The sequence below is a fragment of the Lissotriton helveticus genome, chromosome 3_1 (assembly GCF_964261635.1).
Source record: "Lissotriton helveticus chromosome 3_1, aLisHel1.1, whole genome shotgun sequence".
NCBI classification, from domain to species: Eukaryota; Metazoa; Chordata; class Amphibia; order Caudata; family Salamandridae; genus Lissotriton; species Lissotriton helveticus.
Genome location: NC_136061.1, coordinates 2,113,549,538 through 2,113,561,978, shown reverse-complemented (window position 1 = coordinate 2,113,561,978; position 12,441 = coordinate 2,113,549,538). Strand labels below are relative to the sequence as shown.

The window sequence follows — 12,441 nt, the reverse complement described above, 5'->3', positions numbered from 1 at the left end:
CGTTGCAGTCGCGCTGGCGTGAGGTAAGCCCTGTGTAGTATGTAGTATTGGATGTTTTTGAAACGGGCATTTCTGGAGACTCGTTTCGGGGCCTCGAGCGCCTTGGTCCATTCCGAGTCGTGTAACGCGCGTCCGATGTCCTCCTCCCACGTGGCGCGTAAGGCCATCAGGGGGGTGTACGAGAGTTCTCTGATCGATTTGTAGAGCCAGGTGACCAAGTGGCGTCCCACGCCCATGCGTAGGATAGCGTGAATAACTGGATGCGTGTCTGGTTCGCCAGCCTGAAGATTATGGTAAGGGCGGAAACCCTCGAGCAGCTGTCGGTATCTGAGGAATTGACCTGGGGGGAGTTCAAACTCAGCGACCAGGCGGTCGTACGACTTCAGTTGACCCTCCTCAAAAAGTGACTCCATGTCCGTGACGTCGCAGTGCGTCCATTCCGCTAGCATAGGAGCCGAGAAATAGAGTTCCCGTCTGGGGCAGCCGACCAGCGGAAGTGCCGGGGAGTACGGAGTCCTCCCGGGGGAAATCGGGTGGATCCGCATCATGCACTGCCACGCCATCGTGACTTGGAGGGGATATGTACGGCGAGGCTGGGTGCCCGGGAGGAGGAGACGGAGCAGCTCCGGGGTCGTAATTCTACCCGTCTGGGTGCCAGTCTCCTGGGTATATCGGTCCGCCGTCCAGTACGACAGCCATTGGAGCTGTGCCGCCAGGAAATAGGACTCAAAGGAGGGAGCTCCCAGCCCACCTTGTGTCGTGGGGAGTTGGAGGGTTTTCAAGGCCACTCTGTGTCGACCCGAGCCCCAAATAAGGGTGCCTAAGAGTGAGTTGAGGTCCCGGAAGAAGGACCCAGGTGGCACAACTGGTAGGTTGGTAAAATGATAGAGGAGCCGGGGTAGCATTATCATTTTAGCCAGGGCTATCCGTCCTATCGGGGCGAGCGGGAGCTTGGTCCAGAAGGCAACAGTCGGTCGGAGGCTAGCTAGTTTTCTACGATGATTACCATCGAAGATGTCGGCCGGAGAGTGATACAGACGGACACCGAGGTACCGGGGGGCCTCTGCGGACCATGCGAGGCTATGGGTCCCCAATGCAATGTCCCGGGGTGGCAATTCCGGGTGGAAGGGGTAGATCGTAGATTTGTCCCAATTCACTCGGAGGCCCGATGGTTCTGCGAATTCAGTGAGCGCCACTCCAATGGGGGTAAGATCCGTTTCGATGTCCTGGACATAGATGAGGAGGTCATCCGCGTACATCGAGACGCAGTGCGTGACGTCTGCAAGCGGGATGCCCCAATGTATTCCCTCCCGACGTAGTCTAATCGCCAGCGGTTCGACCGCTAGGCCGAAAAGGAGGGGCCACAGGGGGCACCCCTGCCTGGTGCCCCGGCGGACTTCAAATGCAGGGGAAATGTGTTTCCCAATCCTGACACGTGTTTTCAGATCGGTATATAGGAGGCGCGTGTATGCTGTGAGTGTCGAGCCAACATTGAGACGGCGTAGGACCGAAAAAAGGTACGGCCAGGTGAGGGTGTTGAATGCCTTCTCTAGGTCCATAATGAGGCAGGCGGCGCGAGGGAATCTATCCCGCACCTGGTCCTGGACATGGAAGACGCGGCGGATGTTCTGTGAGGTGTTTCTCCCAGGAACGAAGCCGCATTGGTCGGGGTGGATCAGTGGACATACGACTTGTGCGTATCTGTCGGCCAATATCTTCCCGAGGACCTTACAGTCCGCTGACAGGAGTGTAATGGGGCGATACGAACCCATGTAGCGGGGGTCCCTATGGGGCTTGGGGAAAGTGACGATCACTGACTCTCGCATGGAACAGGGAAGCACCCCTAGGTCAAGGGCTGTTGCATACACCTGAGCCAGGTGGGGGACTACCAAGGGGGAGAATGTCAAGTAGTATTCGAGTGGGAAGCCGTCTAGGCCTGGGGCTTTATTGCGGGACAGGGCCCGCAAGGCGTGGGTGATATCTGAGGGTGCTATTTTAGCGTCGAGCGTACGCTTGTCTGCGTCCGATATCACGGGCAGCGACAGTGGATCGAGGAAGTGGTCCACCGACGACGGGGAAAGCTGTGTCGGAGCCCCGTACACTTGTGCATAATAGCATTGGAACGCAAGGAGGATCTCTGCCTGAGAACGCACTAGCACACCCTCTAGGTTGATGATTTCCGTGATCGGTTTGATCTTGGTGTCTTGCTTCGCCATCCAGGCTAGCAACGTCCCAGTTTTGTCCCTGTCTTTGCGGACTCTGGTGGCGTAGGCCCTGAAGTTATATTTCCTGAGATCAGCACAGGCTGCCTGATAAGTCGATTTCGCTTCAGCTGTGCGTACGGCGTGCTCTTCCGAGTTATCGGTTTGTTTAGTGAGTGCAGCTAGACGCTGTTCCGTGGTTGAAAGTGTCCGTTCCAATGTGCGGCGAACCCCTGTGATCTGTCTGATGCATTCCCCTCGGGCCACAACTTTGAACGCATCCCATTCTACTAAGGCCGACGTTGCAGTGTTCGTATTGTGTGTGAAGTATTCCCGTATGCTGTGTTTGTGTGAGTCCCTGAACACCGGATCTGTCAAACAGTCTGCAGGGAGCCGCCAAGTGGGGACGGGTGGGTGTGGGGGCCGCCAGGTCAGGCGCAGTATGTGGGCGTCATGGTCCGAGATGATCCGACCCAGGTAGTCTGAGGAGAGTAGTTCGGAGAGGATCGGTGCAGAGCATAAGAATCTGTCCAGGCGAACACAGAGGTTATGGGGTATCGAATGGAATGAGTAAATGCGGGCATGGGGATATAAGTGCCGCCAAGAGTCGGTAAGCGCCCAGTGTGTGGTCCATGCTCTGAATAGCTCCGCCTGCCTGGGGATTGGGGAACGCGCAGGAGGAGGGTGGGAACGGTCCAAAGAGGGGTCCAGCGTGCAGTTGTAATCGCCTCCCAAGACCCACGGGACTGTAGTGAACTGGGCCAATACTCCCGTGAGGTGATCCCAGAATTTATCTTGGTCAGTGTTAGGGGCGTAAATGCTACCCAGGAGGATCCCCTGTCCGTCCAAGAGCCCCTCCAGTAGTGCGTATCTGCCTTCCTTGTCCACCACCCGTCTAAATGTGCGGAAAGGGGTTCCCGGTCTGACCCATATTAAGGCGCCGCGCGCATATGCTGAGTATGTGGTGGCACAGAAGGTCCCTCTCCATTTGGCCTGTAGCCTGCCTAGTTCAGTAGCATTGATATGCGTCTCTTGTAAGAGAACAATATTAGCTGACATTCGCTTTATATAGGAGTAGGCAGAGTACCGTTTATTGGGCGTGAGGAGACCCCGTACATTGAGCGTGAGGACATTAACGTCCGAGCGCGGGGCTGTCATTACTAAGGGATTGTGCTTGCGGGCGGAGCCCCCCTGGAGCATACCCCGAGAGTGTGGTCATGTGTCTCGTGTGTGCTCCTGCGCGCCATGCTTCCAGAGGTTTGGTGGGGGAACTGTCGGGAGTAAAAACAGGTAGAACTAAGGGTGGGAAACAGTCCCAATACAAGGGATATATCACCGGGGGGTGGCACATCCAAACCAATGTCCCACTAGGGGAGAAATATAACAGGATTCTGCGGGGGTGGCAGCATGTGTTTCCGCTGGGCTTGTGCGCGGATCGGGCTATTGTAGGAGATGTGGGTATCGCGCGCGAGCGCACATAGTTAATCAATTATGCAGTATTGGTCCGCAAATAGCACACAGAGCGATCAAGAAAAGAGGATACAATAGTAGTCAGTCCATCCTTCAAGAGGGGGCGCCAGGCTGTCCAGCCAGGGTAGCGTCCACCATGTGTGTGACAATGAGAGGGGAGGAAATCGGGCCAAATCCCGACATCGTGCCATCGCTGTCTCGGTCTTTCTCTGGAGTGAACAGATGGGGCTGGCGTTCAAGGTCCGGTGCTAAGGGGGAGAGGTGTAGATCTGTCACCGCTTTCAAGGCGTCCAGCGCGTCCCGTCTCTCTCGCATGATTTGCGTGAGGTCAGGTGAGCCCGCGGGGGAGGAATCTGGGCTTTTGGACGAGCCCGTCTGGGTACGTTCCGTGCCTCGTCTCCGGGATCGGTGCGAGTTGTTGGTGTGGTCCCGTTGGGGTCTGGCTTTTGGGATCAGCGGGCAATGGAACTCAGCCCAATCCTGTGCCTCATCCGCGTTGGTGAAGAATATGGCCTTTCCTTTGTGAAGTACCTTGAGGCGAGCCGGGAACAGTAGGGAGTATTGGAAATCGTTCGCGTGAAGGCGTCTTTTGACATCCAGAAATGTGGACCTCTGTTGTTGGACTTCACGGGCATAGTCTGGGAACACCATGACTTGTTGGTCTTCTACTTGCAGGGGACCCGCTGCCCGGGCCGCCCGAAGCACCGCGTCGCGGTCTCGGAAGTGCAGGAATTTGGCCAACATAGGACGAGGAGGGAAACCCGGCTTTGGTTTCCGGGCGGGGACCCTGTGGGCTCTCTCGATAGAGAAGAATGCCGAGCGTTCCGATTCGGGGGTGAAAGAGCTGGTCCATGACTCCATGTAAGTCAGGGAGTCCGAGTTCTCAATACCTTCCGGCAGTCCAAGGACACGAATGTTGCATCTTCTCGAGCGCCCCTCCAAATCAACCGCTCGCTCCTCAAGGGCCGCCACGCGGCGCAAGACGTCCTGCATGTCCGCAGCCTGAGTTTTCACCTTGGGTTGTAGCGCGGCCACAGCCTGCTCCCCCTCTTTCACTCTATCCGCCAGTTTACGATGGTCGTCGCGGATCAGGTTGATGTCCGTCGTTAGAACTCCCAGTCGCTCCTCCATCGAGAGTCGGGACAGTTCAATAGCTGCCAGCACCTGGTCCAGCTTCGCCGACAGTGTGGGGTCCGTGTGTGGGGGGTTGACTTGCGTCCAGGCCCGCGTTTGCGGCATGTTCTCAGGGGCCGTTTCGGGGACGGTGGTCGCCTGCTGGCCTCTTGGTTTCCCCATGGGGCCGTTGGTATGGATGTTGTAGCTCCGTGAAGTAGGGCCGTCGGGTATCAGTTCGTTGGGGCAGACGATAACCCAGTAGGGGTTGGTCACGTGGCTGGTGTCGGTGCGGGGGTGGTCAGGGGACCCACCCTAGTAGTGATCCCTCCACAGTGGGGCGTCGAGTAGCAGACACGCGTCAACAGAGAAGACAGCTGGTGTCTAGACGAAGTCCAGCAGCTCCGCGGATCTCGAGGGCCAAATGCCCAGGGGGGATGAGGACCAAGAGTGCCCAGAGTCAGCAGTCCGCAGTTACTGGTGATGGAGGGGGGTGGTTAGGGGTAAGCGCTTGACCGTCTGTGGGTCCAGCCAGATCGGGGGCGAAGTCTTCCGGCAGGCCTCTTTCAAATTAAGGAGTTCCCCCCCTCGTCGACCACGGCAACGTAGTGTGGGGGGCGGCGGAGCCCCGTCCCCCCGTCCGGTGCGCCAAACCGATATAGGGCCTAGGGTGAAGAGGCAAGGGGTCCCTGCGTATAGGAGGGTTGTCGTCAGCGCGGCGGGTGGTCACTGCTGAGCTGGGGGAGCCGCCGTTCCTACTGTGGGGATGTGGTCGCACACATCGTGGCCTGCGCTGATGTCTCCTCGGGCCCCATCTTAAGGTCAGGCATCGTGACTCGAGGGTTGCCTCCAGGCCCTGGGATGCTTTGGGCCCTCCGCCCGGGGGATGAAAGGGCAGGCACCCCCCGACTGGTCTCGGAAGATGCAGGGAGCCGCTGGGGCGCCGGAATCAATGCCTCGGATGAGGGGGGGGGCGGGCACTCACCGCCCCGTGGATGTCGCAGTGTTTCGCCGGGTCCGACGCCGCGGAACCGGCACAGTCGAGTCGCGGAGGCAGACGGGGTCGACGTGGAGGCCGGGTCAGATCCCTCTTCAGGACCAGGCGCAGGCAATTCAGGGTCCCGGAGCGTCCGTCGCCATCCAGGGTACGCTCGGGGAGCTCCGGTATGCAGCTGGGCCGGGTCCACGCTGTATCAGGTTGGCCACGTCTCCCGACCCGAGTCTCCTCAACGGCAGGTAGGTCGTGCCTTCCAGGTCTCCGTATCAGGGGGATCAGGCTCACAGTGGCGCTGGCTTCATCGGAGCCGAGCCGCGACCGCCATTTTACAGCTTGGCGCGCGGCTCCGGCCAGAGGCGTCTTTGGGGATTCCGCATGGCAGCGCGGTCCGGTTCGCTTCAGGAGGGTGTCGCTGGACGTGGGGGCACTCCGTGCGCCGATTTGCAGAGGTTGGGGCTCCCGGCGATCACTGGGACAGGGCAGGATGCCAGCCCGATCGCGGAGCCTCAGCAGAACACAGCCGCCATCGTGGCTTGCTTAGCCACGCCCCCTCATAGTTGGCACAATTATGTATTGTTATTAAGTGTTGAAACATTTGTGATGAAGTCCTGAGTTAGCAACACTGACGGCTATTTTACAGAGAAAATATTGCTGCTATCCCCATGTAAGATTTAGAGCAAATCAACTGTTTTTGGACTTTGTTTTAGTGGATTTAAATTAAACAGTCATGGAATCACACCCACTCTCTCGCACAAAGCTGGGACGCAATGAGAAGACAGGAGCAAGAGTGATGCAGCAGCACGGTTAGAGCTGGGCTTGGGGGATATATACTATCCATAGCTTTGTTTTTTCTCTGTATTTTATTAATGCACTTCAAACTAGGCTTGGATTATACTACATCACATTTAATTGAAACCACGCAACAGCTCTATTTAATAGAACCTTCCGCATATCAGGTACATAATTAGATATGCTGTTTTATTTATTAAACAATAATAACAATAGATCACCAAGATTTGACAAAGTACCTGACTGGAGTAAGAGCATGGTCTTCAGCCTCTTTCTCCCGGCGAACTTCACAAACACGACTGAAGACGGATGACGTTTTCTGGGTACTCATGGAACTGCATGAAAGAAGTAAATTGGTAAGAGAGGCCTGGATACCTTGAGTGTCGTGTCACATAGCTCAATAAAGTTTGAGAACAATATAGTGATATACCAAGCTTCTTATAAATCAACGCAGGACCTAAAAGAGGCGCAAGTCAAAATTCCTATCAGTTTGGAAACAGTAAACATACTTACAAATGAAATAAGACAGCCACTAATATTGTAAGCTAATTCATTATTTATCCAATCTTAAGGGATGTCGGGGGCCCAGAAACTGTTAATTTATTAAACATTCTGAAACTCATGTAATTGGGTTGCAGGCTCTTGGTCTAAATGGCAATGCCAACTAAGAAAGTTAAATATGTCAGCTATATGAAAACTGATCATGTGCGTACATTGGCAGTAATGTTTCGAATAAATGGTAAAATACAGTATCCACCATGGTGATACTAGTTTTAGAAATGCACAGAGGATGCAATCGTTATAGTCAGAGCCACAGCTAACCAGTGGGTGACCTTGTACACCATATTGAGTTAAGAAATAAAAAAACAGTACCAGTGTTTCGATCTGACCACAGCTATTTCAAATAAAAAGTTCATCAAGAAGACTTTTTAAACTCACGTTCACAAAAGATTACATTATAAAGTTGCTCTCTAAAACTACAAAGTGTTTATTTATACTCCCGGAAAAATTCAGCTTTTTTGCCAGGAGCACCATTTAGAAATGAATAGTAATAAGACAAAATATAGGGTGTTCAGTGCCCGCAAAACAACCAAGGGTAAAGTAGTCTTAGAGGGTGAGAAAATCAGTAAAGTTAATGATTTTGATTATTTGGGTGAGAGAATAAACCACTCCCATAGATGGTTACCCCAGATAGAAAAAATTGTACAGTCTTTAAAAGAAAGAGCAGGGTCCATCATAAGATTTGCCAATTGAGCATCTGCTTTTGTCATCTCACCCCCCATTGGGATACATAAGATTCAATCTTGTACGGTAGCCTTGTATGTAGTGGACTTGTGGAATCACTGTAATCTTGACGCTCTGGAAAAGGCTGAAAATGCTTTTGTAAAGTCTTTTCTAAGACTCCCCACTAGCACCCCTATTCTTCCAATTAGATTGGACTTGAATTTGCGTACTTTTAAGGATTATGTCCGGGCTCTATAAGAGGGTCAATCAATTAGCAAAAAACCCTCTAAAGCTGGGCTGGTTACAGTCTACTGCATCCTACTGTATTACCTCGAGATGCTCGTGTAAAACAAAAAATGTGGTATGGAATTTTGTCCTTGGAGCCAAAATATCTGATGTTTCCCTGAGTAGCCTAGTAGGTTCCTACCTCTTGTTCAAATGTGTACCAGAATATGAGCCATTTATGAACTTTGCTATTAATCTGTAGCACAAGCACTTTTTATAAAATTCAGATTGGGGATTCTACATCTGGCTTCCTTTACCTATTCGTCAAAAAAACAGAAATTAAACACATGTCCCATTGGTTGACAGGCAGTTGAGACCGATGAACATGTTCTATGCCTTTGTATGGCTTATGCAAAACAACGCTCAGGTTGGATTATTCCTCTTTGTCGACTCCTTGGCCTTAGTGATCGCAATACTGCTTTAAGAATTTACAAAACAAACGCTGTAGTGTAGTTCCTATTATCCCAATAGGCTCTGCGCATTGGAATAATATCTTCAATAGTATAGACGTAGGACAGAGGTTAACTAGGTCTTCTACTGACGATATTAGACTTAAGTTTTGTGTGCCAGCTAGCTCAGAGTTCACTAGAAACTTTCTCGAATAGGCGAGGAGGAGTTTAACCTCTGGTCGTTCTTACATTCTTTACAGGAGTTCTCGAACGAAATCAAAACAATAGCAGCGGGGATTTCCCAGGTTTGCTGGAGGCTTGGTTTGTTTAGAGAACTCGGTGTGCTTTCTAGGGGGCTGGAGGAATAGTGCTTGCTCAATGTGGCAGCATGCGCTATGACTTAATCTGAAAACGGGTTTCTGTGCCGTTGTATGGACATTAGTGAATAATAACCGGACAAGGGTCAGAAATAGGAGTATCGATACAGGTCCCTAGATAAACATACTACACCCACTCCACGCTTTTATGTCCATATTTACTAACTAAGCAATAGTAAACACAACTAATAGTGCATGTTTTAACCAACCACCCCAAAATACATTTTTTGCATTCGAAAAATGGCATATGCGAAATACACGAAAATGAGTATAGGTACTGTATGCATTCAAGCAGTATAATCATTCATAAAAGAGATGCACATATATATCAGCATGAATGATTTGCGAAATTACACATGAAATGGCTCTTAATACAGAAAAAAGGTGCGAGACCATCTCATCACATATAAATACAATTACTGGTACATAAGCTAGAGGTTGAGGTAACGTATTGTCTCTAGAGTTCCTAAAAATAGAAGCTCTGTTCTCTAAGAATAGTTCTACTTTAAGCAGAAGATAAGTGCCACAAGGTAAATATTTTGGGTTTGGGAAAAAGTTTTCGTTTTTCAGTGAAGAAGGAAAATTCAGGGAACGCTGTGTGCAATCTTGCTTAAAGTCATTCTCTCTGTTCTGGTGAAAACATCATTTCAGACAGACTCTCGAAAAAACAGTCTACCGCTTCTGGTGAAAGTTCGACCAAGTTGGAAAATGTCGCTACCATGCAGTCATGCGCATGTTCGCTTTCAGTGATGTTTAGATCAGTACTGCTTACAGAAGGTCGTACCTGGTTGATGCTGCTCTTATCCTGTACTTCACTACCCTTCAATCGTAGTGGTGAAGTCTCCACGAATGCCGTCATCAGGATAGGTAGCCGCTGGGGACAGCACAATGCATGAGCCTTTACTGGACTCAACAAAGTATCTGCATCCAATGGTACTTCTGATTGTAGTATAAGACAGGTGTCCAACACGCATTCTTCGCCGCATAGCATTTCTATATTTCTATTTCTATACGGAATTTGTTAAGCGCACGGTCACCCAGGGGTTTCATGGCGCTGGATAGCATGCATCTTAATACAGGTAAGACACAATTCTGCCATATGGGTCTGAACGAAAGAAACCAGGTCATATTCAGATCTCTTAGCCGGGCTAATCCAAGGACTTTAGTTATGCGGTCCCGGTAGCGTATAGCTAGGATCGTTTCTTCCATTGTTGCTGGAGTCTTGTCTGTGACATGGCTTGCCATAATGAAGCAAGAGTAGCAAAAATAGGATGCCTGCTACGAGTCCCAACAGGAGAGGAAGTCCGCCAAAGATGGAATGGACGAAATTTGGAAAAATACCCAGGACTGCTTTGAATGGGGTTAACAGTCCCGAAAAAACGGTCTTAAATACACTCGCGATACCATTTGTATCAGAAATATTTAAGATTTCGTTTAGCATTTCTGCGAAGTGTAGGGGGCAATTTGTTGATAACAATGCATGTATCTCTCCCGTTGTCCTTGCAACTTGAAGATCATACGTTTCTTTTGATGACGTCAAGTGAACTGGCGTCTGTAGGAGCACAGTCTTCATTCTGCTTAAAGTATCAATTCGAATAGAAGAGATATTCAAACTGGGCCAAATGTTTCCCTCCCTGTCTGGAGTTTCATTTGGGAACAATACTCGCTCACAGCAAGTGACCATGGAACTCACGCTAACTAGATAAGGTTTTCCTGGCAGTAAGCCACAACATCTGTGATCTACAATTAGAATGTAACTCCCGTTAGAAAGTCTTCTAAAGAATGGTTCTATTTTTGTTGCAGGTGTGCCGAGCTGGTGACAGGAAAGGTTATTTGAAGTTCCCTCACAGGCCCCATGTAAACTTATACCCTGACACAGAAGTATACCACTTAGTGATTTTTCACAATAGTTACCACTAAGAAATACACTCTGTCCTGTATTACTATAACATGTGTGTGTATAAGGCAAGTTCCATGTTGACTTAATGTATCCTTTACCCAACCTTTCATACTAGCCTGCCTGTATATATTTCTGGCAGTATCGAAATTGGAAAGTCGTTATCGGAATAGTTATGATTCCATGTATTATCCATTCAATGACAGGTCGTTCTGACATTGTCAATGGTAATCTCTCAAGTTTTTCAATGCTCAGAATTGTATACTCTGCACCCTTTTGTGCCAAGCTGATTTGTGTATCAGTAAGGTTAAAGATAGTGAATAATGACGTTGTGTTGATTAAACGCCAAGGCACGTAGCCTGAACGCAGATTTTGTAACGTCCAGCCAAGCTGTACAATAGAACGCAATTGGGACTGACCGTGTTGTAACATCAGTAAGTCTTGTTCTATTATATCGATTGCAGATGATACAATACTGTCCAGTGAATATATTCTGGAAGACAGAGTCATTAACCCATTGTCCACAACAGAAAGCGATTTTTCCAAATTAACACGGTCAATTTCCCGTATTTTCTCTGCTGTTTCAATTTGAGTTACTTTCCAAGCTTCGTTGTAAGCTGCATATATAGAGGCCGCTATGAAACGTTTTATGACGCTGTTTGCGTGGTCCCATAATGAGATCACGCAAGTCAGCACCTTCTTTAAGTAAAGTCAAGTGTTGCTTAATTTCTGCCAGTGTGGATGTTCGTAGCCATTCGAGGCAGAGTTTCCCTACACTGTATGTAGTTATAATCCCTGGATGTTGTCTCTGGGAGTATCTAGGGTCTGGCCTGGTTATTGTGAACCCCTGTTTTTTGTTCAGGAATCTATCTTGACAGTTATTTGTGTCTGTGGGCCAGATCAACCATTTTTTCCAATCAGGATGTGTTCTGTTTTGGTTTAAAATATGGGATACGTCTATCTCAACATCTGTAGTGCTATTACTGTCGGGTGTTGGTTTTGGAATAGACGGTTTGTTTAAGTCTTTAATTTTGGCAAGGCCAAGACAGGTTGTCTGTTGAATTGTATCATTCAAAAATATAATATGTTCTGGGATCCTGCAGGCTCTAAATAATGATTCTATACCTTGCACTTGCCAATCTTTTGTACCCCAGATCGTTTTTGTTTCAATATTATTGTTCCAGAAATCAAAACCAAATGTTTTCATTTTTTCAAAAAATTTCTCTGAATAGATTAATTTTGTGTTTGTAAGCATGTTTTTCATTCCTGTCTTATTTAACAGTCTAAAATAAAACGTTTCTGCATCACTTGTGTTAAACCCTGAGAAGTATGAAAATTTATCATAAAATGTTTTTGAACTTCCTTTTGGTGGAGTTGCACAATGTTCCCACTGGTTATAATTTAAAACATTTCTAGGTTGAGCTGATTTATGCAGATAATGGTTACCATAGTGGTTATAACAATACATCTGGTCATAATTAGATGAACCTTGTAAATAATCATGTCCTGTACATTTAGCTGACATCACTAGATCTGACATCATATCAGTAATACTGTCAAAGTCCCAATCATCAGCGAATGTGCTTGGTTTTACAAAGTCACTCAATGAAATCTTGAATTGATGAGGATACTTCAGGAGCTCGACCGGACCATAGATTTCGTAATCAGTTTTGTCCCATGCTACCCCACCGGGTATAGG

General features: G+C 49.1%; 1 protein-coding gene across 6 annotated transcripts in view; it reads right to left on the bottom strand.

The window, feature by feature from the left end:
- Positions 1-12,441, bottom strand: part of TP53BP1 (tumor protein p53 binding protein 1) — a 767,880-nt gene that overhangs the window by 463,077 nt on the left and 292,362 nt on the right. For all 6 annotated transcript variants that reach the window (XM_078683313.1, XM_078683315.1, XM_078683318.1 and 3 more), the window contains one exon: positions 6,810-6,905. In XM_078683313.1, coding sequence (XP_078539439.1) covers positions 6,810-6,905 — 96 coding nt within the window. The remainder of the gene's footprint in view (positions 1-6,809; positions 6,906-12,441) is intronic.